The 27,111-nt window shown below is 43.0% G+C and overlaps 1 protein-coding gene across 35 annotated transcripts in view; it reads left to right on the top strand.

Moving 5' to 3' along the window:
- UBR4 (ubiquitin protein ligase E3 component n-recognin 4) overlaps positions 1-27,111 on the top strand; it is a 139,715-nt gene that overhangs the window by 16,363 nt on the left and 96,241 nt on the right. For all 35 annotated transcript variants that reach the window (XM_084963083.1, XM_084963100.1, XM_084963091.1 and 32 more), the window contains exons 9-28: positions 749-873; positions 1,582-1,641; positions 1,775-1,965; positions 5,616-5,715; positions 5,856-5,993; positions 6,404-6,521; positions 7,964-8,151; positions 9,347-9,506; positions 9,627-9,712; positions 16,419-16,588; positions 18,132-18,414; positions 19,049-19,184; positions 20,409-20,488; positions 20,978-21,106; positions 21,818-22,000; positions 22,149-22,271; positions 22,362-22,591; positions 24,316-24,437; positions 25,396-25,493; positions 26,687-26,844. In XM_084963083.1, coding sequence (XP_084819209.1) covers positions 749-873; positions 1,582-1,641; positions 1,775-1,965; positions 5,616-5,715; positions 5,856-5,993; positions 6,404-6,521; positions 7,964-8,151; positions 9,347-9,506; positions 9,627-9,712; positions 16,419-16,588; positions 18,132-18,414; positions 19,049-19,184; positions 20,409-20,488; positions 20,978-21,106; positions 21,818-22,000; positions 22,149-22,271; positions 22,362-22,591; positions 24,316-24,437; positions 25,396-25,493; positions 26,687-26,844 — 2,878 coding nt within the window. The remainder of the gene's footprint in view (positions 1-748; positions 874-1,581; positions 1,642-1,774; positions 1,966-5,615; positions 5,716-5,855; positions 5,994-6,403; positions 6,522-7,963; positions 8,152-9,346; positions 9,507-9,626; positions 9,713-16,418; positions 16,589-18,131; positions 18,415-19,048; positions 19,185-20,408; positions 20,489-20,977; positions 21,107-21,817; positions 22,001-22,148; positions 22,272-22,361; positions 22,592-24,315; positions 24,438-25,395; positions 25,494-26,686; positions 26,845-27,111) is intronic.

Raw genomic sequence — 27,111 nt, 5'->3', positions numbered from 1 at the left:
TCCTTATATAAAATGGTACAGGAGTTCCCATTGTGGCTCAGTGGAAACAAATCTGACTAGCATCCACAAGGCTGCAGGTTCGACCCCTGGCCTTGCTCACTGGATTAAAGATCCAGCTGTGAGCTGTGGTGTAGGTTGCAGATGTGGCTTGGATCCCTCGTTGCTGTGGCTATGGTGTAGGCCAGCAGCTACAGCTCTGATTCGACCCCTAGCCTGGGAACCTCCATATGCTATGGGTGCAGCCCTAAAAAGGCAAAAAAAAAAAAAAAAAGGTGTAGTACAGTTGGCCTCTGCATTTGCAGCTTCTGCATCCTCAGATTCCACCAACTGCAGATCAGGTCTCCAGATGAGAATCTGCAGATATGGAGAGCCAACTATGTGCGTTTTAGACTCTCCTGTGTCTTTTTGTGGCTTGACAGCTCATCCCTTTATTGCTGTATAATGTTCCTTTTATGGATAAATCACAATTTGTTTATTGATTCACATATGAAAGGGCATCCTGAGTGCTTCCATTTGTTGGAAATTATGAATAAAGTGACAATAAATATTTGTATATATGTTTTGTGTGGAAAGATTTCAGCTCTTTTGGGTAAATACCTGTGAGTGCGCTTGTTGGGTCGTATAGTAACACCGTGTTTAGTCTTGCTCTGATGGAATTTGTTTTCAGTAATCAAATCATGGAATTGCTTTGGGTGGATTATGTTTTGTGTTTCAATTTTTTGGAATGTGTGCATTTTTTTTTTTTCAGGTGTGAGTGTGGCAACTTGTATGGCCATCCTTCATGTAGGTAGTGCCCAGCAAGTGCGGACGGGGTCCACTAGCTCCAAAGAAGAAGACTATGAGAGTGATGCAGCTACAATTGTCCAGAAATGTGTAAGCTACACTCTGGGGGTGCAGGAGCCTCGATTATTCAAATGCGGGAATATGGCCTGGCTTGGGGGAAGGACACCATATCCATACCCCTTCCTCTTGGGTAGTAGGTCTCTAAGAGGTAGGCGTTCTTTTTGGCAGATTGGTTGGCTCTGCAGAAAACAGTACCACTTCGTGGGGGCAGTGGACTTTGGAAAGATGAGTCATTCAGTCAGCAAATGTATTTGAGGGCTGTCTATAGAAAGTTTTTTTGGGGCAGGGGTGCTTTGTGCCTCTGACATGTGCAAGTTACTGGGCCAGGAATCAAACCTGAGCTACAGCTGTGACGATGCCAAGTCTTCTACCGCTGGTCCACCAGGGAACTCCTTGAGGACTTTCTATGTGTCACTATACTTGTAGTGGAGACATAGGATAAACATGAGATGATTTCAGATAGTAATAAGCAGAGTGGATGCACAGTGTTAGAAAGTGATCTGAAGTGATCCTGGGTGTGTTGCTTTAGTTTGGGTGGAGGGAACGGCTCTGAGAAGGTGAGCTGGATAAAAGGGTGTCAACATCATGTGAAAACCAAGGACAGAGTGTTGGAATTATATCATTGGAAATGGCTTGAGGATACTGAACTCTTCAAGCTAAATCAACGTGGGTAGGATGTAGCGTTTATAATTAACTGTGTCAGCTTGCTCAGATTTTTGTGTGTTTGATATTGAACAGCTTGAAATCTATGACATGATTGGACAAGCAATTAGCAATTCCCGCCGGGCTGGTGGTGAGGTAAGAAGTATGTCTCTGCTACATTGCTGTCTTATATATAGTCTGTAAGATATATAGCCTATAAGATCTCTCTCTCTCTCTCTCTCTCTCTATATATATATATATATATATATATTTGTTTCTCTTTGAACAGCACTATCAGAACTTCCAACTGCTGGGTGCCTGGTGTTTGTTGAACAGCCTTTTCCTTATATTGAACCTCAGTCCTACTGCCTTGGCTGATAAGGGGAAAGAGAAAGATCCACTGGCTGCACTCCGAGTCAGAGACATCCTTTCTCGGACAAAAGAAGGAGTGGGCTCTCCAAAACTGGGGCCTGGAAAAGGGTATGTGTCTACTTGATTGCCACTCAGTTTTGTTTCCCTGCCATTTTATCTTGTGGGGACACTAGTGCCACTCATCTCATCTCCACATCAATAGAAAAATTGACCTTCATCCAGTTGAATTTAACAGCTATGATGCTGATCACGGTTTACTGTCTCTGCATCATAGCTCTGTGATATTGGGTAAATCACTCATTCTCTCTGGTCTTGTTTCCTTCTCTGTAGGAGGGAGGAAATATCTGTGTAATATGTTTTAGGACTTTTATGAGGTTTAAAATCAGAAAAAAACAAAACAAACAAAAAAAAAACCCTGTTTCTGTTCTGCAAAATGGGCTTGTTTGACTTGGACAACTCATCATTTGTGTATTTAACCTGTAAAATGAGAATTCTGTCCAGTCCTCCTGGCTTGCTTCCTGAAACATTTGCTACTCTTTTGATAAATTCTGGACAAAACACCTTGCTTGCCAGGAAGGAAGTTAGAGATATGACTTCTGTGTTGTTCAAGGTTTTATTTTCTAAGCCTAGTCATTCCTGGATTTTATTTATTTTTTTCAGTCCCTACCGTGTACTATAAGGCCCTATCCAAACATTGAGGATATAGCACTAAGCAAAGCAATCTCCTTACCTTTATAGGGTTGGCTTTCTAACTGAAGCAACAGTGAATAGATACACTAGTAAGTTCGTAATAGATTATCATATATAAATGTTGTGAAGAAAAATAAGCCAGTACAAGGAGCTTGAGAGTGGCAGGGGCTGTTACTTTAGTAAGCATGGTCCGGAAAGGGCTCTGAAAGCAAGATATAGTAAAGTGAAGTGACAGATGAGCCATGCACATATGGGGATAGAGTTGGTCAAGTTTTGAGGTGGAGGTGTGATGGGCATTTTTAAGGATCAGCAAGGTCAGTGTGTCTAGAGGAGAGAAATCCAGGAAGCGGGGGTGATAGAAAATTAGGTCAGAGAGGTAGCCAGGAGCCAGAACACCTAGGGCCAAGTGTAATCTGTAGGTGTTAGAGGGCTTGCAAGAAGGGAGGTTGGTATGATTTGATTTATTGGTGACCTGAGGACCCAGCTGCTGTGTGGAGAATAGACTGTGGGGTCAAGAGCGAGGAAAGAACAGTTAGGAGGCTAATTCCTTGTTCCAGACGAGAGATGAGGGAACTTGGAGTAGCGTGGTGGTGGCAAAGGCAGGGTCAAATCGGGATATGTTTTGAAGGTCCAGCTGAAGGGATTAGCTGATGTCTTGGATGTTGAGTATGAAAAATACAGCATCAGAATTTTTGGCATGAGCACCTGGGTTGTGTAATTTACTGACATGGCACACCAGTTGAGAAGTAGATTGGGTGGCAGGAAGGGGAAGAAATGAAGAATGTAATCTGCGAGTTCCTGTTGTGCTTCATTGGGTCAAGAACCCAGCTAGTATCCATGAGGATGTGGCTTCGATCCCTGGCCTTGCTCAGTGGGTTAAGGATCTGGCCTTGCCATGAGGTGTGGTGAAGGTCGGAGACATGGCTTGGATCTGGTGTTATAGCTGGTGACTACAGCTCCCATTCAGTCCCTAGCCTGGGAACTTCCATGTGCCATAGGTGTGGCCCTTTAAAAAAAAAAAAAAAGCAGTGTAATGTGGGCCATGCTGTGTTTGTAATGACCATCAGATCTCTGTGTGAGATTTTTAAAAAAAAATTTAAAAATTGGAGTATAGTTGATTTACAACGTGAGTATTAGTTTCAGGTGTACAGCAAAGTGATTCAGTTCTACATATACATATGTCTTTTTTTCAGGTTCTTTTCCCATATAGGTTATTTTGGAATATTGAGTAGAGTAGGTCTCTGTTGATTATCTTTTTTTTTTTTTTTTTTTTTTAATTTATAAATTTTTTTGGCCATTGCTCACAACATGTGGAAGTTTCATGGGCCAGGGATTGTACTTAAGCCACAGCAGTAACAATGCTGAGTCCTTAACTGCTAGGCCACCAGGGAACTCCATGATTATCTAATTTCTATATAGTAGTGTGTATATATGTTAATCCCAAACTCCTAATTTATCCCTCCCCTCCACCTTTCCCCTTTGGTAACCATAAATTTGTTTTCTAAGTCTGTGAGTCTGTAAATAAGTTCACTTGTATCATTTTCTTTTTTTTCTTTCTTTTTTTGCTTTTTAGGGCCATACTCGTGGCATATGGAGGTTTCCAGGCTAGGGGTTGAATCAGAGCTGTAGCCACCGGTCTACGCTAGAGCCATGGCAACACCAGATGTGAGCCACGTCTGTGACCTACTCCACAGCTCACAACAACACCGGATCCTTAACTCACTGAGTGAGGCCAGGAATCGATCCCGCAACCTCATGGTTCTTAGTTGGATTCGTTTCCACTGAGTCAGGATGGGAACTCCTGTATCATTTTCTATGTGAGATGCTGATTAAGCAGTTGCATATGTGAGTTTGGAGTTGAGGGAGGAAGATAAATTCTGAACCTTATTCAACAAATCATTCACTACCTTTTCTGTTCCAGGCTTTGTGTTAGTTCTGGAATGCTGATAAACAACAGCAACAAAAATAGACACGTTCCAAAGAGAAATAAGAAGTTGATATTCATGAATGTATATGTAAAATTGTATCTAGAAAGTATTATAGTAGAGGCATTTGACCTGATTAGAGAAATCAAGGCAGGCTTCCTTGAGGAAGTGAAATCTGATACGGTCTGAAATCTGATACAGTCCTTGGGATGGTAGGCAGTAGATACATGGCAGAGCATGTTCTGGAGAGAAGAGTAGTTTTTTGATTTTTGAGTTTTACTTCATGCTTAGCACTCCTTAGCTGCAGCAGTAACATTTTTAAAATGGCTGTAGTTTCTTTCTTTCTTCCTTCCTTCCTTCCTTTTTTTTTTTCCTTTTTTGCTTTTTAGGGCCACATCTTCAGCATATGGAAGTTCCCAGGCTGGGGGTCAAATTGGAACTGCAGCTGCTGGCCTATGCTGCAGGCCCAGCGATGCGGGATCTGAGCCACATCTGCGACCTACACCATGGCTCCAGGCAACCCCAGATCCTTTAACCCAGTGAGAGAAGCCAGGGATCAAACCCACATCCTCATGGATACTAGTTGAGTTTGTAACCTCCCAAGTCACGGTGGGCCCTCCCTAGTTTTGGAATTCTTTTTTTTTTTTTTTTTTTTGTCATTTTAGGGCCATACCATGGCATATGGAGGTTCCCAGGCTAGGGATCCAAATTGTAGCTGCAGCCACTGGCCTACACCACAGCCACAGCAACGTGGGATCTAAGCCATGTCTGTGACCTACACTACAGCTCACGGCAATGCTGGATCCTTAACCCACTGAGTGAGGCCAGGGGTCAAACCTGCATCCTTGTGGATACTAGTCGGATTTGTCATCGCTTAGCCGCAAAGGGAGCTCCAAGTTTTGAAATTCTTAACCTGAAGCCTGAGGCTCCTTATGCAGTCTGTAGATGGGCTTTAGGTAGATTGTAAACTTATGAAATCATGTACAGATTTTGTTTCTGCAAATTCCCCCCCCCCCACCTCGGGGAAAGGTCTATAGATTCTGAAAGAGGTCTAGGCCCCAAAATGGCAAGGGCTATGGTTTCCAAGACTGTAATTTGTCGTGAGTAATCTCAGGGTTTGTGTTTTCCTTTTTCTTTGTGTAGGCATCAGGGATTTGGGGTGCTCTCAGTAATACTGGCAAACCATGCTGTCAAGCTGTTGACATCTCTCTTTCAAGACCTGCAAGTGGAGGCTCTGCACAAGGTGAGGGGCTTGTACTTACTTAGAACCAGCATGTTGCCTGCTGGCCTCATTCCTGAGTAAGGCATCTTGAGCTGTCAGATCAGGTTCTTAATTCCTGCTGAGTAGTAACGTCAGTTCTCTTTTGCTGTTGCTCCCTTCAGGGTTGGGAGGCAGATGGTCCCCCTGCGGTCCTGAGCATCATGGCCCAGAGCACCTCCATACAGAGGATTCAGCGGCTGATTGACTCAGTCCCACTGACGAACCTGCTGTTGACATTACTCTCAACTTCCTACAGAAAGGTGGGTGGGGTCCTGTCATTGAAAATTTGAATGCCACTGACTGGACACCATGACCTTTATCTGTTCATAATTTGTGGTAATGCTTTGGAAATGAGAAAAGCTCTTAAGTGATTCCAAACATTTGAATCAGTTGTTGATTATGAACATCCTGATTCATGGAGTTGGCACGGTGAAGCAGAAACGTAGAGGACGCTCTGGAAACATTCCTGTTTCCATTCTTGTCTAAATCTCTGCTTTTGGAGTGCTTTTATAAAGCTGTGAGAATCCTGAAGGGGGCTATTCGGAGAAATAGATACCTCTTGGATTTAGAAAAAAGAAGACATGGAGCAAACGTCATGTGGTGAACGGGATGAAATAGGGTGACTTCATTTATGCGTCCATCAGTTCCTCAAACCTGACTGTGTTCCTAGGCCTGTGTCCTGCAGCGCCAGAGGAAGGGCTCCATGAGCAGCGACGCCAGTGCTTCTACTGACTCAAACACTTACTATGAGGATGACTTCAGCAGCACGGAGGAGGACAGCAGCCAAGGTAGACGCCCCTCCCCTCTCTCCCAGGCGATAAGCCCCAGAGCGCGGCACGAAGTGTCCGCAGTAGCTTCCTAGTCACCTGCCTCTCGTGGATCATGACCGGATGTGCACTTAAAGGGGACATGTTATTCAGGAGTAAGTGGCGCTGTTGAAGACTGAATGATTGAAACGGCAGTCAGCAGAGCCCTCCAAAATCAAAATGCATTTCAGTTGTTCCTGTTTCTTTTTGTCCTGATCTGTTTTGTGCACTCTGCTCTCAGCTTTCCCAGTGAAACTTAAAAGGCCCTGTGTGAGCTATTGGGTTGGGCACTTGTCATAGATGTGTGGCTTGGGGAAGCAGAGAAATGCCAGACTCTGTGGTGAACAACAGGGCAAAACTAACATTTTCTCTTGCTTTGGTTTGTGGAGAGACCGAATGAGATAAATATCTCAGATTCTTTATAACGAGGTTTGTGGGGGCAGTGTACAATATTGAAAGAGGTACAATTCCTTTTTTTCTTCTGCTTTTTAGGGCCGCACCCACAGTATATGGAGGTTCCCAGGCTAGGGGTCGAATCAGAGCTGTAGCTGCTGGCCTACACCACAGCCACAGCAACAGCAACACCAGATCCGAGCCGTGTCTGCAACCTATGCCACAGCCCACGGCAATGCTGGATCCTTAACCCACTGAGTGAGGCCCGGGAAACCTGCGTCCTCATGGATGCTGGTCAGATTTGTTTCCGCTGAGCAACCATGGGGAACTCCCTAGAGGTGCAGTCTATGTCTTGAGGCTTGCAGTTGGAGACAAGTAAAAATTTGCTCTTGAAAATCTTTGCCTTATTGCCAGTAAAATAAAGTGAGGTGATGGAGTTCCTGCTGTCACGCAGTGAGATAAGGATCCCTTGTTGCTGGATTCAATCCCTGGCCCGGGAACTTCCATTTGTCAAAAAAAAAAAAAAAAAAGTGATTTCTCTTCCTTCATTGAGCTTCTTTAAAATAATATTGGTGTTATTGAGATATAATTTACATACAATAAAATACACTTATTTTGGGTATGCACTGAGGTGAGTTTTGACAAGTTTATTCAGCCTTCTAACAACAGTCATAATCTAGATACTTTTGTACCCTTTTTTTTTTTTTTTTTTTTTTTTTGTCTTTTGCTTTTTCAGGGCCACACCCACAGCATATGGAGATTCCCGGGCTAGGGGTCTAATCAGAGCTGCAGCTGCCAGCCTACACCACAGCCACAGCAACAATGTCAGATCCAAGCCACGTCTGTGACCAACACCACAGCTCACGGCAACGCCAGATCCTTAACCCACTGAGTAAGCCCAGGGATTGAACCCTCGCCCTCATGGATACTAGCCCGGTTCGTTAACCACTGAGCCACGACAGAAACTCCAGATATACTCAACATTTTTTTAAAACATGTTATTTTTGTTGCTTTTCTCTTTCCCTCTTCAGATGATGACAGTGAGCCTATTCTGGGGCAGTGGTTTGAAGAGACCATCTCCCCCAGTAAAGAGAAAGCAGCACCTCCACCTCCTCCCCCTCCCCCTCCGCTGGAGAGCTCACCTCGGGTTAAAAGCCCCAGTAAGCAGGCCCCTGGTGAGAAAGGCAACATTTTGGCAAGTCGCAAAGATCCTGAATTGGTAAGAGTGGATTTCTGAGGTTAACGGGGAAGGAGAAATGGGGAGAAGGGGTGTGAAAGGCAGATCATTTGAACAAAAATGTTTGTAGTTTGGATAACTAATGTTTAAAGATGTTTTTATTTATGGAGTTCCCGTCCTGGCACAGTGGAAATGAATCCGACTAGGAACTATGAGGTTGCGGGTTCAACCCCTGGCCTCGCTCAGGAGGTTAAGGATCCGGCATTGCCATGATCTGTGGTGTAGGTCACAGAAGCGGCTCAGATCTGGCGTTGCTGCGGCTGCGGTGTAGGCCAGTGGCTACAGCTCCGGTTAGACCCCTAGCATGGGAACCTCCATGTGCCGTGGGTGCGGCCCTAAAAAGACAAAAAAAAAAAAAAAAGATTTTTTATTTAAGACTTTAAGTGTGTCGATTATGGTTGACAAAATAATTCTTGTATACTTGGTGTTTCTCTGAATGAGGTTAGTAACATAGCCTTTGGAGTTAGATAGAAGTGAGTTTGGATCTTACCACTTACTTGCTTTGTGAGGGCAAGAATTTGAATTTCTCCAAGCCTCAATTTTGTCTCCTATGGTATGGGAATAATTGTACCTCCCCCAAGAATGTTGTGAAGAAGTAAAGAACCCTTAGTGTAGGTCATGTGCATTGCTAGCGATTGCTGTTTGTTCAACCAGTATTTATTGATGACTGTCATTCCTTCTTCTGAAGCTTTTATCAGTAAACAAATTGGATGGTCTTTGCTTTCATACAGTTTAGTCTAGTAAAAAATGTGGATATAAAACATTTACACAATAATTCAATTTAATTTTAATAGAAAAGTACAAAACATTTAATTCCAAACTTGTATAATTATATATAGGCTTCCACTTAGATATATTTCAGTATATATCTAAGAGCTAGACAAACATAGGGCCTTAGGGGAATAAAATGGTCTGTTTGGAAATTCTTTGTCTTCATACAATATTTTTTGAAGTCTATTGCATTACATTGGCTTATTACCATTTTCTATAACTGGTAGAATCACATGGGAAAGACTGTCATTAAATTTAGTCCCACTCTAGATGATTTAAAATCTGATTCTTCAGTTTATTGTGTTTATTGCATGACATCTGTGGGTGTATTTTGCTTTCTGTTTGTATTTGGGATATGTAGGAGCTTTTGAACCTGATATGAGCTTTTTTTGTGTGTTCCTTTTAGTTCTTAGGTCTTGCTTCCAACATTTTGAACTTCATCACTTCTTCCATGCTGAACTCTCGGAACAATTTTATCCGAAACTATCTGAGTGTATCTCTTTCAGAGCACCATATGGCCACTCTGGCCAGTATCATTAAGGAGGTGGACAAAGATGGACTCAAGGGTCAGTAGACAGGATGTGTGTCTGGTGGATATTTTCCTAGTGAACTTTGGCTGTTGGCACAGGGTGGTGTGATGCATCAAAGGGAGGCTTGAATAATTGCTTTTCCCATTTGTCCTCAAGGTTCATCAGATGAAGAGTTTGCTGCTGCTCTCTACCACTTCAACCACTCGCTGGTAACTTCTGATCTTCAGTCACCTAACCTGCAGGTTTGTGCACACTAAGCTGTGTAGGCCAAGAGCCCTCTATGTCTGTACCTAGTCGGCCACAGTTGTTTCTTTTGCTAAGCAACAGTTTGTCGGAATCCCCTCCGTGGAAAGAGTGCTGAGTGATTATTCTAGTATGTCCCTCTGCCTTAATTAGGATCATTTTAAGAAAAAGAAAATGTGTCCTTTATTCCCAAGTCACTTGGGTTAAAGAAAAGGAAAAACCTGTAAAAACAACTTCCAGTTACTATCCTAGTAGAAAAGTAAATAGATAAGAGGGCATTTTATAAAAAAAGAAATATGAGTGGCCAACAAACATAGGAAATGTTCAAGTCATTAGTAATCTAAGAAATTTAAATGAAATGTGTGTTTTGAAAGAATCAGATTGTAGGAGATGGATGCTCTCGTATATATTCTTACTTGCAAACCCATTGCTGAAGTAAAGCCTAGGATCTTGATTATGGATTTCTAAACACTGTGGCTTTCTTTCCTCACTGAAGTAGCTAGTACTTAAATTTCTCATTTCATTAGTTTCATATGTGTAAATGTTTTTGCATTTAAGGAATACTTTAAATTTTAAAATTATTTGATTTTTAGCCATGACATCATGCTCTATGCAATTTTTTTCACTTAATATTATTTAGTACTTAATTGCCAGAATTCATGTGTATTGCATGTTTCTGTAGTTTTTGTTTTGGTTGCTCTATGATATTCCATTGCGTTTATGACTATACCAGTTTGTTAATTTCCTTTTTACTCCCATTGATGGACATTTAGATTGTGTCAGGTTTACTGCCATTCTAGCTATTGCTATGATCTTTCCTGTAGTCCCCTCTATGTCCCCTGTTACAAGTGAGTCTCTGGGGAATGTAAATAGGAGTAGAATTGATAGGTTATAGAATATGTGACCATGAGCAGATAATGCCAAGTAGTTGCACCAAGTTTTATTCTCACCACCAGTATATTAGGAGTGGTGGATTCACATTCTCTCTCAGCATTTGGCAATATCATACTTTGTTTGGTTTTTGGCCACACCTGTGGCATGTGGATGTTCCTGGGCCAGGGGTTGAACTTGCGCCACAGCAGTGACTTGAACCACAGCAGTGACAAAGCCAGATCCTTAACCTGCTGAGCCACTAGGGTGCTCCAGCAACGCTGTATTTTGATAATAATTCTCTTAACATGGTCAGAGTTAGTGGTTCTCAGTCTTTAGCAAACGTAAGGATCCCTGGGGAATTCGTTAAAAAAAATCCAGATTCCTAGTTCTGTAACCACCCCCCTGCCAGCCCCCCGAAGAATTTAATTTGGTAGATCTCTAATAATTTGCACTAAGATTGTTCTGAAATTTTTTTTTTTTTTGTTATTGGGTTTTCTTTCTTTTTTTTTTTTTTTTTTTTTTTTGCTTTTTAGGACTGTACCCACAGCACATGGAAATTCCCAGGCTAGGGGTCAAATCGGAGCTACAGCTGCTGGCCTGCACCACAGCCATGGCAGTGCTGGATCCATGACCCACTGAGTGAGGCCAGGGATTAAACCCACATCCTCATGGATACTAGTCAGATTTGTTTCTGCTGCGCCACAACAGCAACTCCCTAAAGAATTTTTTTGTTATTTTTATTTCAGTGGATTGTCAGAATCAAAACACAGTCGAAGGGGTTGCACTAGCTCCCAAAGGGACAAAATCCAGGAACCTGTCTCAGGACATTAAAATTGACTCTCCTAATCCCAAACCATTTGAGAAATTATCTTTTTTCTTCATCTTGTAAAGCCTTAATGAGGTACAGTTGATTTACAATGTTGTGGTAATTTCTGCTGTACAACAAAGTGATTTAGTTATACATATACACACATCTGTATCTGAGAAACTCTTAAACATTGTTTTGTTATTTAAAACGATAGTCATAAGAGCTATTTATTTTTTTGGTCATGGCTGCAGCACATGGAAGTTCCTGGGACAGGGATCAAATGCACACCACAGCAGTGGCCCGGGCCCCTGCAGTGACCGTGCCGGGTCCTTAACCTGCTAGGCCACCAGGGACCTCTGTAAGACCTATTTATACTTAAACTACCGTTATATGAAAAAAATTTTTTTGGCAGGAAAGGGAAGTAAATTGAGTAGAAAAGTCTACCAGTCCAAAGTGAAGAGAAGGAAATGCTTCAGTTAGTACGTTGCCTTCAGTACCTTCTCAGACATAGGGCCAGGGTGTCCTGCCAAAATTATCAACTCCTTGCCCAGATCCGAGTTTATCTGGGTAGGTTTTGAAGTTCATAGATTTGTTCTTTTCTTGTCTAAACTTGTCCAGATGATGGGAAAGAAATATTTCTTTCTAGAGAATAGAATTCTTGAGACTCCTGTAAAGATGTTGCCCTCTTAGCATTTTAAAAATAATTGCAGACCTTAGGTGGACATGCAGCCTGGCTGCCTCTAACTACTGACTTTATGCAGAGGAAATCCTCAGATCTCCCTTTTCATTCCATCTCCAAACATGGAATTTTTAAATTCCTAAAATTCTTCCCCCACGGTTTCATTGCTACCTTGGCAGATGGTGAAGGATAGTTTAATCTGTCTGCTCTTGCGTTCCCCTTACCTTGGATATTGTTTCTTTGGAGTCAGGTGCAAAGCTACCTTACCCAAGGTACCTGACTTAAGTTGCAAGACACACACACTGTCTTTTGAGGGAGGTTAATAGAAGGTATTTTGTTGTTCTTAATATAATTTAATATTATATTTAATGTTGCATATGCAATTGTAATAACTTCATAATACTAAATACTGCGGTGACCCAGGTTCATTTGTAAGTTTTCATTGACACTATGTACCAGCTGCTATTACAGGGACTGAAGAAATAAAGATGATGTGAATTAGTGTGGAATCATGAGAAAGAGGGGAGATGTGGGGGTAAGGGACCTGTGTAGAGATCATGGGAACTTATTTGAACGGGGTGAAGGATAAGAAGAGGAAGGAGAAGATACTGCCTAGATTTAAAACCCTTAAACCAAAATGAAGCCAGCAGGATGCTGTTGTCTTTAGTAGAAATAGGGAAGTCAGGAAGGAGGATTGGTTTGGGGGGTGGAAGGAGCAACATCGAGTACTCGGTGACTCCTTTTAGGTTTAAGTCAACTCAGACATTGGATGGGTCACTTATTTATTTCGCACTTTCTCACAATGGTCCTTTGAGGTCTTTAGGTACATGAGGCACAATTTGCCATGTTCTCTCTGTTTTTAAAACAAAACAAGTCAGTGTCAGCTCACCAGTGACTCTCAGTCCCTTATAGGAGGCCAGCCTTGGAGTCTTTGGGTGGTAGAAAATTGTATAGTTAAGTGTGAGGACGTCCTTAAAGGAAGGAATAAGCTGAGGGCACAATCTGTGATTGTGTTGTTTCCTTTGTCACTGTGTTGAATTTTGTAACCCTTTTAATCAAATGCGAAAAACAGTTTGTATATTATCAATTTTATAAAATGTTTATTTTTCTTTTTAGGGCCGCACTTGTGGCATTTGGAAGTTCCTGAGTTAGGGGTTGAGCTGGAGCTGAAGCTTCCGACCTATGCCACAGCTTGTGGCAATGCTGGATCCTTAACCCACTGAGCGAGGTCAGGGATTGAACCTGCATCCTCACAGATGCTGTGTTGGGTTTTTACCCCACTGAGCCACCATGGGAACTCCTTAGAATCTTTTCTTATTTTATTTTTGTCTTTTTAGGGCCACACCCATGGCATATGGAAGTTCCTAGGCTAGGGATTGAATCAGAGCTACAGCTGCAGACCTATACCACTGCTACAGCAACATCCGATCCGAGCTGAGTCTATGACTTACACCACAGCTCACGGTAGTGCTGGATTTTTTTTTTTTTTTTTGTCTTTTGCCATTCCTTAGGCTGCTTCCCCGGCATATGGAGGGTCCCAGGCTAGGGGTCCAATCGGAACTGTAGTCGCTGGCCTATGCCAGAGCCACAGCAACGCGGGATCCGAGCCGCGTCTTCAACCTACACCCCAGCTCACGGCAACGCCAGATCCTTAACCCACTGAGCAAGGCCAGGGATCGAACCCGCAACCTCACGGTTCCTAGTCAGATTCGTTAACCACTGAGCCACGACGGGAACTCCAGTGCCGGATCTTTAACCCACTGAGCAAGGCTAGGGATTGAACCTGCATCCTCATGGATACTAGTCAGATTCATTTCTGCTGAGCCACGACGGGAACCCCATGGAATCTTTTTTTAAAAGACCACAATTTTTTTTTTTCGCCTCCCCAACAGCATTTGGAAGTTCCTGGGTCAGGGATCAAACCCACGCCACAGCAGTGACCTGAGCCACAGCAGTGACAATGCTGGATCCTTAACCTTCTAGGCCACCAGGAAACTTGTGTATTGTTAGTGTGTTTAGTTTAAATAGTCAGCATTATTACTATTTTAAAAATATTTTAAATATAATAAGATTTTGAGGTGCCAGTGGAGTGACAATATCTAGAAAATAGTTGGAAATGTGAATCTGAAATTTAACAATTAAAAAGAATTAAGATTGATAATATAGCTTTGGGAATTATCCATTGAGAGTCAGTCGTTGAAGTGACGAGAAACAATGGGATGGATTGAGGATAGCGAGAGAGGTGAAGGCTGAGACTGGAAGCTCAGGAATGCCAGCCATGGAGGGGAAAGGTAGGAGGAATGGGCCAGGCTCAGTTTTACTGCTTAGATACGCCAGCCTGAGGAGGGGAGAAAGGTGCAGAGGAAGGGCCCAGGCCAGGGCTCTGCTGTGCTGTGGCTCAGTTTTACTGCTTAGATGGTCAGTTCTTCTTAGCTGGAGCTAGTAGCGGTTTGAGTGCGTTCCTGAGGAACGTTAGCTCGTCTCCTATGGCTCTGAGGCCTACGAAAGTGACACAAAACAAAAACTCACGTAAAGTATGTGATAACATTATAAGGAATATACATTAACCATGACCTTTCCATCAAATTCATGATTTTACTTTTTCCATGTTTTCCTTCCTGTTCCTGTCCATTTGGCGGCATAGTTTTACTGGTATCATCAGAACATCAATACATCCCTTGGTTTCTGCTTTTTCAAGTTTTATTATTTTACATATATATATTTTACGTATATATATATATATATAGCAATATATAGCAGTACAGAGAGAGTACATTTTTATGTTTATCTTGGTCTCTATGGTTGCCACCATTATGGCTGTGATGTCCCTTGATTTGATTTTTTCTGACTTTTTTTATTATTATAGTATTGTTACAGTTAACTTTTTTTTTTTTTTTGGCCGTGCCTGCAGCATGTGGAAGTTCTCAGGCCTGAGATCGAATCCATGCCACGGCAGCAGCCTGCTGCTGCTGTGATGACACCAGATCCTTAGCCTGCTGCACTACAAGAGAACTCCTATGGCTGATATTTTTGATAGCGCGCAGGCATGTTTATTTATGTTTTGAGTTCCTTGAGTCAGGGATTGAGAAGTCCTTACAGCCGTGCGAGCATAGTGATTAAAAAAATAGGTTTTAGAGGTAAACTGGCTTCATCACTTGGTTATCTGGTGGCTTTGGTCATGTTCTTTTTATTTATTTATTTTTCCCACTGTATAGCATGGAGATCCAGTTACACATGCATGTATACATAATTTTTTCTCCCATTGTCATGCTGCATTGTAAGTATCTAGACATGGTTCTCAGTGCTACATAGCAGGATCTCATTGTAAATCCATTCCAAGAGCAATAGGTTGCATCCATTAACCCCAAGCTCCCAATCCCTCCCCTCCCCGCCCCCTTGGCAACCGCAAGTCTGTTCTCCAAGTCCATGATTTTATTTTCTATGGAAATGTTCATTTGGTCATGTTCTTAAACTACTCTAAGCCGTGTTTCCTCAGTGAAACAGAGCACACCCCACATGACATTTTAGCTCTGAGCATTTAGTGTGACAGTCTATATAGCACTTAGCCTGTGGTAACTCCCCAGTACATGGGAACGACTCCTGCTGTCTGTGACATTTTGAATATTTTTGAGGAATACAGTCCTCTAGGATGTTTTATAAGAATATAATTTAATTTGGCAGACTTCAAAATTTATCCTATATCCTGGGGTAAGCATGATCTGTGTTTTTGGAAGCCCTGTGAGAAAGCAGACTTTTGTCTAGTTTTCCATTGGCAGCCTGCTCAGTTTGTATGTGTGTTTGAGAAGATAAGTTGCAGCTTAGATAACTGAGCTGAAAGTAAAGCTCATTTGAAAGACATGCCACAACTGGAGGCACAGACAACCCTGCTTAATTCCAGATGCCTTGACATCTTAGGGGCAGAATTTCTCTACTAATGCTGTTAACACTAGTTGTTGGACCTGTAAGTCGTTGGATCTCCCCCTTTGGATTATTTGTCCATATGTAACTGATTATGAAAGAAAACCTGTTAGCTGTTGCAGTTGTTGAAGTTTTCTTTCGAAGGCACCTCTCCTTTTTTGGGACCCCCCGTTTCTGACATGAATTAACAGTGCAGTTAACCACTATATGTTACTGGGGCTAGATGAGTAATTTTTCCTTTGTATTTTTCTCATGTGTTAAGTCAAATGATCTTTTCCCAAACTGCTTCTGTAGCTGAATTTGTGTCCTCCTTTCTTTAGAGGACTCTTTTCAGTGTTAAAGAGTCACAGTAGAAAGCATTAATAACCTTTTGGTCTCATTCCCTGCCTTTTTTCCCTGATGGTGTCTTAATTATCTTTCATATTAGAACACACTGCTGCAGCAGCTGGGAGTTGCTCCTTTTTCTGAGGGCCCGTGGCCCTTGTACATTCACCCTCAAAGCCTCTCAGTACTTTCACGCCTCTTGCTCATCTGGCAACATAAAGCTGGCGCTCAAGGTGACCCCGATGTTCCCGAATGCCTTAAAGTTTGGGACAGGTAAGATAACTCCCGTAGAAGCCTCCCAGAGAAGGCTGTTTACTTTTTAAAATTTGTTTGTCTTATTTGTAGCTAATCTGTGGCTCTGAGATCTGTACTCTGATGATAGTGTTTAAAGTGGCAAGGGTGGAGGTGCCTCTGATGGGAAGATTTAGGGGGAGTTGTGCTGTTTAAAAAACAGAAGTACATACTCCAGCCTGGAAAGAGAATCTTCTTTTAGTATGGGGTGGGGTGGGATTTGGATGCAATTATGAGATAGAACCTGAATCCTGAACAGAACCAATTCTATCCTGACCTGGTTTTGTTTTTTTGGAAGAGAGGGAGCAGGGAAGCCAACTCTGTCTTTGGTTATTTTGCTTTCAACATGAAACCACTTTGAGTGACTTGCAGTCTTTTTTGGACTACTTTTAAAGAATTTTTTTACTTGGGGGAAGCTCAGATTAATCATCTAAATCCTCTTTAGATGGACCTATATTTGCCATTTTTGTTTACATGGTTAGGAATCTTCAAAGCGGTTTGTTTTTCTGAAAGGCTTTGTGTTGCTCGTCCCTATTCTACCATCAAATATCTCTAATACTGGATTTGAGAAATTATAAACCCTCTTGAATGCCAAAGACCCACTATATTTTTCCTGGTGGAATCTTGCAAAAAGGCCAGGAGGTTGGGGGGTAGGGGGAGGTAGTGAGGGAAACCCTTATTAAAATACAAATCTCTTTCCTGATAGCCAAAGGCAGTCGAGATTGTTGGCTACACCGATTCCTTTTTTGCATAAACGCTTTTCTCCCAAGTTCTCTGAATGGCGAATTTCTTTTTTATTGCCTTTTAGTGCATTGAGTTATTTTTGACTCTTAGCATGTAGTGATTATATCTGTAGTATAAACTCTCAAAATGAGACTTAAACTATAGAATCAAATTATGGGGAAAAGGTAATTGACTTGTTTCAACCTGCTCATATTTATTTTTCTTTTGTATTTTTAGGGCTGCACCTGTGGCATATGGAGGTCCCAGGCCAGGGGTTGGATCGGAGCTGTAGCTGCCAGCCTATGTCACAGCCACAGCAACAGCAACACCAGATCCTAGCCGCATCTGCGACCTAACCACAGCTCTTGGCAACACCGGATCCTTAACATGTAGCAAGGTCAGGGATTGAACCCGCATCCTCATGGATACTAGTCGGGTTTGTTAACCACTGAGCCATGACAGTAACTCCTGCTCGATTTATTCATTAAAAAAAAAAAAAAAAAAAAAAGCCACCTTTTTGGGAGCTTGTGGTTCTTTTCACTGTCAGTGAGGGTTAACACTCCTGGGCTACAGTCATTGTTGCTGAAGGGTTCTGAAGATGTTTTTGAGGCCAAATCTAACATCTTTTGTAGCCAAGATTTAGTTTTTATCTTCTCATAACATGTAGTTTCTTGTCTTCCTTTATTTGTTATTTTAACGCCCGGGTTTAAGAACTTTAATTCTTCCAAGACAGAACATTAAAACTCTTGGCGGATGTTCTCATTATTCCCCATCAGACATACTCGCCTTTCCTCTGTGGCAGGTTTTTGTCGACAATGAAGCAGAACGCCCTGCAAGGGGTGGTGCCCAATGAGACGGAAGATTTGAACATAGAACACCTGCAGCTGCTCCTTCTCATTTTCCACAACTTCAGCGAGAAAGGCCGGCGGGACATACTGACCCTTTTTGTGCAGATCATCCAGGAGCTGAGCGCCAACATGGATGCCCAGATGCGCTCTGTGCCCCTCATCCTGGCTCGCCTCCTTCTGATCTTCGATTATCTGCTTCATCAGTACTCCAAAGCCCCTGTGTATCTGTTCGAGCAGGTAGAGAGGAACACATTCGTTTATGCTTTGTAGCTGCTATCGAGTGTTCTTCTCAAGGTTGCCGTGATCCCAACTGAGATGACCTGCTCAGTTTAGGTTTGAGGTGTTCGTTGAGGGACGTTTGAGTAGCCTTAGGAAGACCCCTGGGACTTGTGTCTGCGCACCCACACTCTGTGTTTAGCCAGAAGCGATGAAGGCAGGTTACTTGATTTGATGTGTGTGTCGAAATTAGATTGTGGGCTCTTTTCACAGGGGTCCTTTGAATCACTCCACTTTTATCTCTGTCTAGCACAGCGCCTCAAGTGTTGGGCTTCAATGAGTATTTGTTAGTGATGGTCTGGCAGTAAATGTTGTGGATTAGTAAATTCCTTTGTTGCAAGGATCCAAAATGAGGACGGGAGGGCCATTTAAGGGTTATTACATTCAGCATTTCTTAAAATGTTTCATTGAGCACTGTTCTCTTTATGCTCCAGCAAAAACATGCTTCTCAAAAGAAGTCACAGAAAAATCTAAAATTTTATTTTAATTTGTAAGTTTCCCAGACTTTGATATACCAATCTAATACCATGTCTAGAGTGAGAAGTAGAATGGTGACTGTTTATCTCTCTTAATTTGAGTGTTTGTGTTTTAAAAGGTGCAGCATAATCTGCTTAGTCCTCCCTTCGGGTGGGCAAGTGGTTCCCAGGACAGCAGCAGCCGCCGGGCGACCACCCCTCTCTATTATGGGTTCAAAGAAGTGGAAGAAAACTGGTCTAAGCATCTTTCCTCAGGTCAGAAAGAAGATTGTCAGTACGAAGCTGACTTACTGATTCTTTTTGGCGGTGGTGCGGGGGGGAGTGCATTTGGATCTTGAGTCTTCCTCGAGGACATTTGGTCAGTGGTTCTCCCCGTGGGTGACAGATGCCCATGGATTCAAAACTCTCTTGGAAACAGACTCTCACATATTCGGCATGTGTTTAAAAACAAAAAACAGGGAGAAACAAGTATTAGGAGTCCTAGTATCTGGCCATAGAGTGAGTGTCTGTTTTTCTGCCACACTGGGTGATTGAGTTTAATTTTCCTCAGGCACATGGATCTAACCCAAAGGTTGATTTCTTGGGCTCATAGTGGTGCCCACTCCACCCCCAAACAGCAATGGGAGCCAGGACACCCTCTCCAGTGTTCTCACGTAGCACTTGTATGTACTTTCTACGGGGAACCTCTTGTGTTCATTTTAGCGGGTGTTTGCTTTCTTCCCAAGGTTGTTAGGTGGAAAGTGTATTTGGTGGAAACTTTCACCAAGCCCTGGTATGAATTTATTGTCATTGGGATCTCCTAGGTAATTAGTCTCTTTGATATTCAGCAAAGGGCATTTAAGTTAAAGTCAGTTGGTTAATGATACAGTATTGTTGATTAACTTGATGGTAGAGCACTTAGTTAACTCCCAGAAAAGGAGGTATTTTTTTTTGTTTGTTTTTTTAGGGCTGCACGCACGGCATATGGAGGTTCCTAGGCTACGGGTCAAATCAAAGTTACAGCCGCTGGCTACACCACAGCCACAGCAGCTTGAGATCCAAGCTGCATCTGTGACCTACACCACGGCTCATGGCGATGCAGGATCCTTAACCCACTGAGCGAGGCCAGGGATCGAACCTGCAACCTCATGGTTCCTGGTTGGATTCGTTTCTGCTGCGCCATGATGGGAACTCCAAAAAGGAGTTTTTAACTGGGGATGATTGAGGGCCATGGGGCCAGGTCTGGAGACATATGTGGTTGTCACAGTGGGGAGGGAGGGTGCGACTGGCAGTCAGCAGATAGAAGCCAGGATGTCGCTAAATATTCTGCAGTGTGTGGGACAGCTGCCTACAGCAGAGGATTATCTGGGCTCAAATGTCCATACTTAGCACTGGGCTGGGGAAACCCTGCTCGGAGTGTTTTCTTAGTTTTTACATTTTATGCCTGTTAAACCAACTGGAGAATGAAACCATTCTTTTAATAGGCACATTGTTTTTCAGATGCTGTCCCACAGCCCAGATTTTACTGTGTCATGTCCCCAGAAGCCTCAGAGGATGATTTGAACCGACTCGATTCTGTGGTACTTGGAATTTTAAAATCCCATCTCACGTGTGGGTTAGGTGGTCTCCACCAAAATCGGTCTGTCACGGGGGGAAAGGGGATGACTTTCTGTCATGAGGGAACGTGGTCTGTATTAGGATTTGAGCTTATTCTAAAGGGAAAATGTTACTGTGAGATTTATTCCCTGGGCTCCACCTTGCCTGTAGCGGATGTCCTTCTGGTGGCTGACGCCTCAGCCACGTTATCCCTGAAGACCCTCTCTGCTACTATTTTCACATGCAGCTATTTTCTGGACCGAACAGTTGCCTCAGTCTGAAGCCTGCACTTGTGTGCTCTCAGTCACCCATAAACCAGGCAAGGTCCCTGAGAGGGACTCTTGCTGCAGTGAGAATTTCATAACTGTAATTGGAATGAGCTATTTGTCAGTCCCGAGGCTAAGTGATAGTGTATGGGTAGTAGGGAAAAAATATTTCAAAACATAAAAAACGTTTGTCTTCTTTGCTCTTAGGCGTGTGATGTTCTTTTCTCCACGCTTGTCAAGTATGATGAGCTCTACGCGGCACTGACATCCCTGCTCGCAGCTGGGTCCCAGCTCGATACAGTTAGGAGAAAGGAGAACAAGAACGTCACTGCCCTGGTAAGACCACGGACGCCTGGCTCAGTTGGAAGAGTTTGGGATGTGTCTGGTTATTGGGTAGCAGCCTGCCAGAAGTTTTCTTTTGGGATCTAGTCAGGTTACTGTTTATCTGTTTGCAAAACTGATTTGATACTTCGTTATTTCTCCCGCGTTTGGCTGGTTATGTTCACCTGGGAGATGATTTTGTCGTTTTTGCAGTTTTTGGTTAACATTGAGAGGAATGCAACCTGCAGCTAAGTTCCGTATCTCCTGTGAATGCTGGTTGATGAGGGATATTGAGAGCCCCACACTGGAGCTTTTTCTTTGGTCTCATAAATGTGTCTTGTGCCTGTGGAAGCCAGAATGGCAAAGAAGGCCCCAGAAAGGGCCAGCTGATAGTGGGCCTGCTGAGGAGAAGGTCTTGCTCTCTTTTGGTTACCTGGTAAATTATTGGGGAGCCAGTTGCCTCAGAATAGCTTTCTTGGCCTGTGAAATGTGCAGAATATGGGGCAGATTCTTTATATATGCGCTTTACCATTTTCTGTTTGAGATGTATTCTCTAGAAAGACCCGGAGAACAAACTTGAGAGTCAAATCTCAGTTGAAAATCAAGACCCCCACCCATCCAGTTCTGCTTTAAAAATTGTATTTGGAACCGTTCTTACTGTCAGGGAGGTCTTGAGCCAATATCAAAAGCTTCTGCCTCTGGGACTGCTCCTTTTGCTTCTTCCAGGAGGCCTGTGCCCTTCAGTATTACTTCCTGATACTGTGGAGGATCCTAGGGATTTTGCCACCATCAAAGACTTACATGAACCAGCTGGCCATGAACTCGCCCGAGATGAGTGAATGTGACATCCTGCACACTCTGCGGTGGTCTTCCCGCCTCCGGATCGGTTCCTATGTCGGCTGGATAAAGGTACCACCGAGTCACACAGAGCGGGCTGCTAATGGGTATTCAAAGCCAACACGCTCTAATTTGGGGAGCTTTTAAATTTAAGGCTAATGAAAGCTTTCCACCCTGTCTGTATTGCTGTCCTGAACACTTTTTTTCTTGCTGTGACTAGGACCACCTTATCAAACAGGGAATGAAGGCTGAACATGCTGCTTCTCTCCTAGACCTGGCATCCAGCAAGTGCAGCTCAGTGAAATATGATGTTGAAATTGTAGAGGAATACTTTGCTCGACAGGTGTGTTAGTTTTGGGGTCCATAATGACAGAATTTGGCTTATGCCATAGCACTTTTCCACAACTAATTAACATCTTGGATATCTTTAAAGATCTCGTCATTCTGTAGCATCGACTGTACCACCATCCTGCAACTCCACGAAATTCCGAGTCTGCAGTCCATCTACACCCTCGATGCTGCTATTTCCAAGGTCCAGGTCTCTCTGGACGAGCATTTTTCTAAGATGGCTGCCGAGACTGAGCCTCATAAGTCATCCGAGATCACCAAGAACCTGCTTCCAGCCACGCTGCAGCTCATTGACACCTACGCATCCTTCACCAGGTGCGATGGGCTGCCTGCCCAGGGATGTCTGCAACGGGGAATTTAGATGCTTGGGTGGTTTACTTTCTTCTTTAAATATTTTCTAGCGGGAGTTCCCTTCGTGGCGCAGTGGTTAACGAATCCGACTAGGAACCATGAGGTTGCGGGTTCGGTCCCTGCCCTTGCTCAGTGGGTTAAGGATCCGGCGTTGCCGTGAGCTGTGGTGTAGGTTGCAGAGGCGGCTCGGATCCCGCGTTGCGGTGGCTCTGGTGTAGGCCAGTGGCTACAGCTCCGATTCGACCCCTAGCTTGGGAACCTCCATATGCTGCGGGAACGGCCCAAGAAATGGCAAAAAAAAGACAATATATATATATATATTTTCTAGCATTTTTCATAAAGAAAAATAATGTAATTTTTCTAAACACTGTCATTTCTGCTATTCAGTAAGATGAAGTTCCTTAAATATCATGGTATGTAGGTAGAGAAAAATATTTCATAATGCTTTAGAGAGTGTTTTATTTTTATTTATTTTTTAAATTTTTTTTGGTCTTTTTGCCATTTCTAGGGCTGCTCCCGCAGCATATGGAGGTTCCTAGGCTAGGGGTCTAATCGTAGCTGTAGTCTCCAGCCTGCACCAGAGCCACAGCAACGCCAGATCCAAGCCGCGTCTACAACCTACACCACAGCTCACGGCAACGCCGGATCCTTAACCCACTGAGCGAGGCCAGGGATCGAACCCACAACCTCATCGTTCCTAGTCAGATTTGTTAACCACTGAGCCACGACAGGAACTCCTGGAGAGTGTTTTAAAACGCATCCCTTTTTATAGTAAACATTGCAGACTTGCTTTGTTTATTCTAGATGATGTTTAAATATTTTAGAATTCCTTTTTGATCTATAAAAATTGGAAATTTATTCACAAGCCAAAATTTCTGGCTTTTCATACATTGGAAGAACTGGCAAAACTGGGCCTGTCTTCCCACGTGACCACTGCAGCTACCTCTTGTTAGCTGTCCCCACTGGGCCCCTTTAACCTCCTTTACTTTATCTGGTCCCTGTAAGATTTTACCATTTATTAGTTCCTGTTCTGTGGGGTGGTGTTGCTGAAAGGAACTTGGATCATTGTGAAACTTAACTGACATCTCTTAATTTGAATGCCTTGCAGTAGATAGAGGACTGTTGCTTGAGACAAAATTTTTGAAGGAATATCAGCAATAAACGTGAATAACAAATATGAGTGCTTGCTATGTGACAAGTACTTTTCTGGGTGCTGGGTACAGCAGTAGCAAAGCTGAGCAAGTCATTGCCCTTTGAGAGTGTTTAGGTTCTAATCTTGCCCATCAGGCTAGCACTTTCTAAACCGAGCTGTTAATACCTGTTCCTGGGCACCTATGTTTGGGAAGTGCTTAAAGACATACTAATGTGTCTTAGACATATATATGTATACATATATTCTTCTCAAAGCCTTTAATGTATACATGGCCCATTTTCTGAGGCCAAGAAGCATGGGGGAGTTATGTCCTGGAATTGAATTTTGTGAGCATTTCAGAGGAAGGCATGTTCTTTGGGAAATGATCACCCCTTGGAATCCTTAGGAGACCCAGCAGGGGCAGGCACTATCAACCCCATTTAGTAGATCAGGCAACCGAGTTGCGGGGTTTTCGGTTTGTCTCAGGTTAGTTTTTCCTAACCAAGATGGAAGCAGAGTCCTTTGGCTTTGACACAGGCCCTTGTTTTTTCTTCAGAGCCTATTTGCTACAGAACTTTAATGAAGAGGGGTCCACTGAAAAACCTTCCCAGGAGAAATTGCATGGCTTTGCTGCAGTTTTGGCTATTGGCTCTAGTAGGTGCAAGGCGAACACTCTGGGTAAGTGAATGTGCCTTAAACAGCAGGATGACCAGTAGTGCTATTTCTCTCCCTTTCTGCTTGTCTGCGGGCATTTACCATTTATTGGAATCTCTCTGTGGGTCAGGCATTGACACAGGTTTATCCGGTTTTGATCTTCACAGTAACCCTTTGAGGTGAATTTTGTTATTATGCCCCTTTACTCACTAGGAAATTGGGGCTTAGAGAAGTTATTTTGCAAATCCTCCATTTGGCGAGTGGTGGAGCTTGGGATCCTAACCCACTCTTACCTAGTTCTGAGGCATTAGACTGTTAGATTATTAGCAGAAGTTTTTGTTCTTCTTTTCATTTATAGAGGCTAGGAAAATTAGCAAGCTACTGCTTTATGTTTGGGAAACTCTTCCTTGTGTTGGGAATGATCTGGTAGAAATTTAGGATGGGGAATCAAAAGAACTTGAGCAGGATTGGAGTTAAGTGTAGTAGTTACCCTTTAAAATTTACAGACATTTGAATGTTCCTGAATTTCAAGTTTCAAGTACCCATTTAATGTTTAGAAATTTACCTCCACGACTTCATTGAATACTATTCATAATGTGCATTAATGATTCCTGCCTTCAAGCTTTGTGTTAAGAGAGAGCAAAGTGATACATAGATGATCTAGGAGATGTTTAATAGTGACTCCTAGTGACTTGCTCTCACTTTGCATCTTTTTTTTTTCCAGTTGTCTTCTTTACTGGAAAGATTAGAAATTGAATATGATGGGAAATGAAAACCTTACAATTGATATTGTTAGCTTTTAAGCAATTAGCAAGTTCTTGGACATAGTGCTGCCATTGAAATACCCATCTAAGTGATCTTCGTAATTATTTTGACAGCCTGGGCTATGGTGTTTCTCTCTGCATTTGGGCTTGGTTTTTAAAATGCTGTCTGTCATTCTTTCTCTTTTGTGGTATTTCCTTGTCCTTTCTGTCTCCTCCAGGTCCAACACTGGTTCAGAATTTGCCATCATCGGTGCAGGCTGTGTGTGAATCCTGGAACAACATCAACACCAATGAGTTTCCCAACATTGGATCCTGGGTGAGTGTCTGTCCTGGGAGTAGGAATTCAGAGCACTAGCCATTCTGTGTTCTGTTATTGTTCTTTAGGCTTAAACTAGCCACCAAAAGATTTTAATCTGCCGTAGCAATTTTTGCTATGGCTTAAGGAATAATCAGGCCTTGAATTACCTTGATGGTGCTCATGTGGTCATTTTCCTAAGAACAAGAAGTTTGTTACCGTGTTACAGGACAACCACTTTCTTACGGTGGACCCTTGAACAACATAGGTTTGAACAGCCTGGGTCCATGTAATTATTTTCACGAACTATGGACTGCAATGCTAAATGATCTGTGGTTGGTTGACTCTGAGGATGCTGAACTGCACATACCGAGGACCGACTGTAAAGTTAGGCATGGGATTTTGACTGCGGACATCGGCACTCCTAACCGCCATGGCATTTGAGGGTCAGCTGTACCATGAGCCTCAGTTTCCTCATCAATAAGCACTGGGATGGTTAAGGGTGTTAAATATAAAGTGCCTAGCACATTATCTAGCACATGAAATCTCAGTAAGTATTAACCGCTCCCTTTCCTTTCTAGGTTACGTGTCAAGAACCCACTCCTTTTGCCATAATTTTATGGAGTAGTTTTTGAGTTCTCTTGGCTTTTAGAAGGCTCTTGAGTCTTCGCTCAGTTTCCTTGATCTTTCGTGTGCTCTGCTCAGATTGCCTCTGTTAACAGATTATTCCCTTGTTACAGTTCTTGCGGGAAAAGCCGAATGTTACAGTCTTGTTTTCCCTGCCTTGTGATCATGACCTCTGTTTACATCACCCAGAGCCACCGTGCAAGGATAATTAAGATTTCTGTGATGGGGACCTGATGTATTGTAACATCCAGAGCCTTCGCAATTACAAGAGCCAAAGAAACAGTTCTAATGTTAAATATAACATACTCTAATTATTTGAAAGTGGTTTTGGGTATATTAACTTTGTACTGAATTTTAGCTTAACTTTAAAAATTTTAACTCAGCTCTGTCCTGACAAAACATTGTGAACTGCTTCCTTTGCTCCACCCCACTTTCCTTCCCACACTGAGTAAGAGTGCAAACTGAGTAGAGCCGTTGTCTCTCAACCACAGTGGGGTGTCTTAGTTTATGTCATCACGGTGTCTTTTTCCCTACTGTCCTGGGCAGTAGACAGTCTATCCATTTACATCTCTTTTGCTTCCTTTCAGCGCAATGCCTTTGCCAATGACACCATCCCTTCCGAGAGTTACATCAGTGCCGTGCAGGCCGCTCACCTGGGGACTCTTTGTGGTCAGAGTCTGCCCCTGGCTGCTTCCCTGAAGCACACCCTGCTCTCACTGGTCAGGCTGACTGGAGATCTGATTGTGTGAGTACCTGCTGTGTAGCCCTGTGCGCTCTCTGCTTCTGTGTTCTGTCATAGCCAGAGGAAGACAGTGAGCGTTTTTATAACCGCATTGTAATGCTTTTCCTGCATGTTTCTATAGCCAAGAGAGCCTGTTGCTTTCCAGTTTGAGTGTTTGCGTAGAATGATTTTTAATGTGGACGTGAAGGGCAGCAGAGTACTGCCTGTCTCTTTCTATGTAGTGCTTTTTAGGAAAGGCATGCAGGGTTTAAATCACACTGTGATGTGGAG

The sequence above is a fragment of the Sus scrofa genome, chromosome 6 (genome assembly GCF_054392235.1).
Source record: "Sus scrofa isolate SSC_HxYL_T2T_F1_AM1 chromosome 6, Sscrofa_HxYL_maternal_Yorkshire_Landrace_v2.0, whole genome shotgun sequence".
Lineage (NCBI taxonomy): Eukaryota > Metazoa > Chordata > Mammalia > Artiodactyla > Suidae > Sus > Sus scrofa.
The sequence above is the reverse complement of the archived record's forward strand: the minus strand, read 5'-3'. Positions and strand labels throughout refer to the sequence as shown.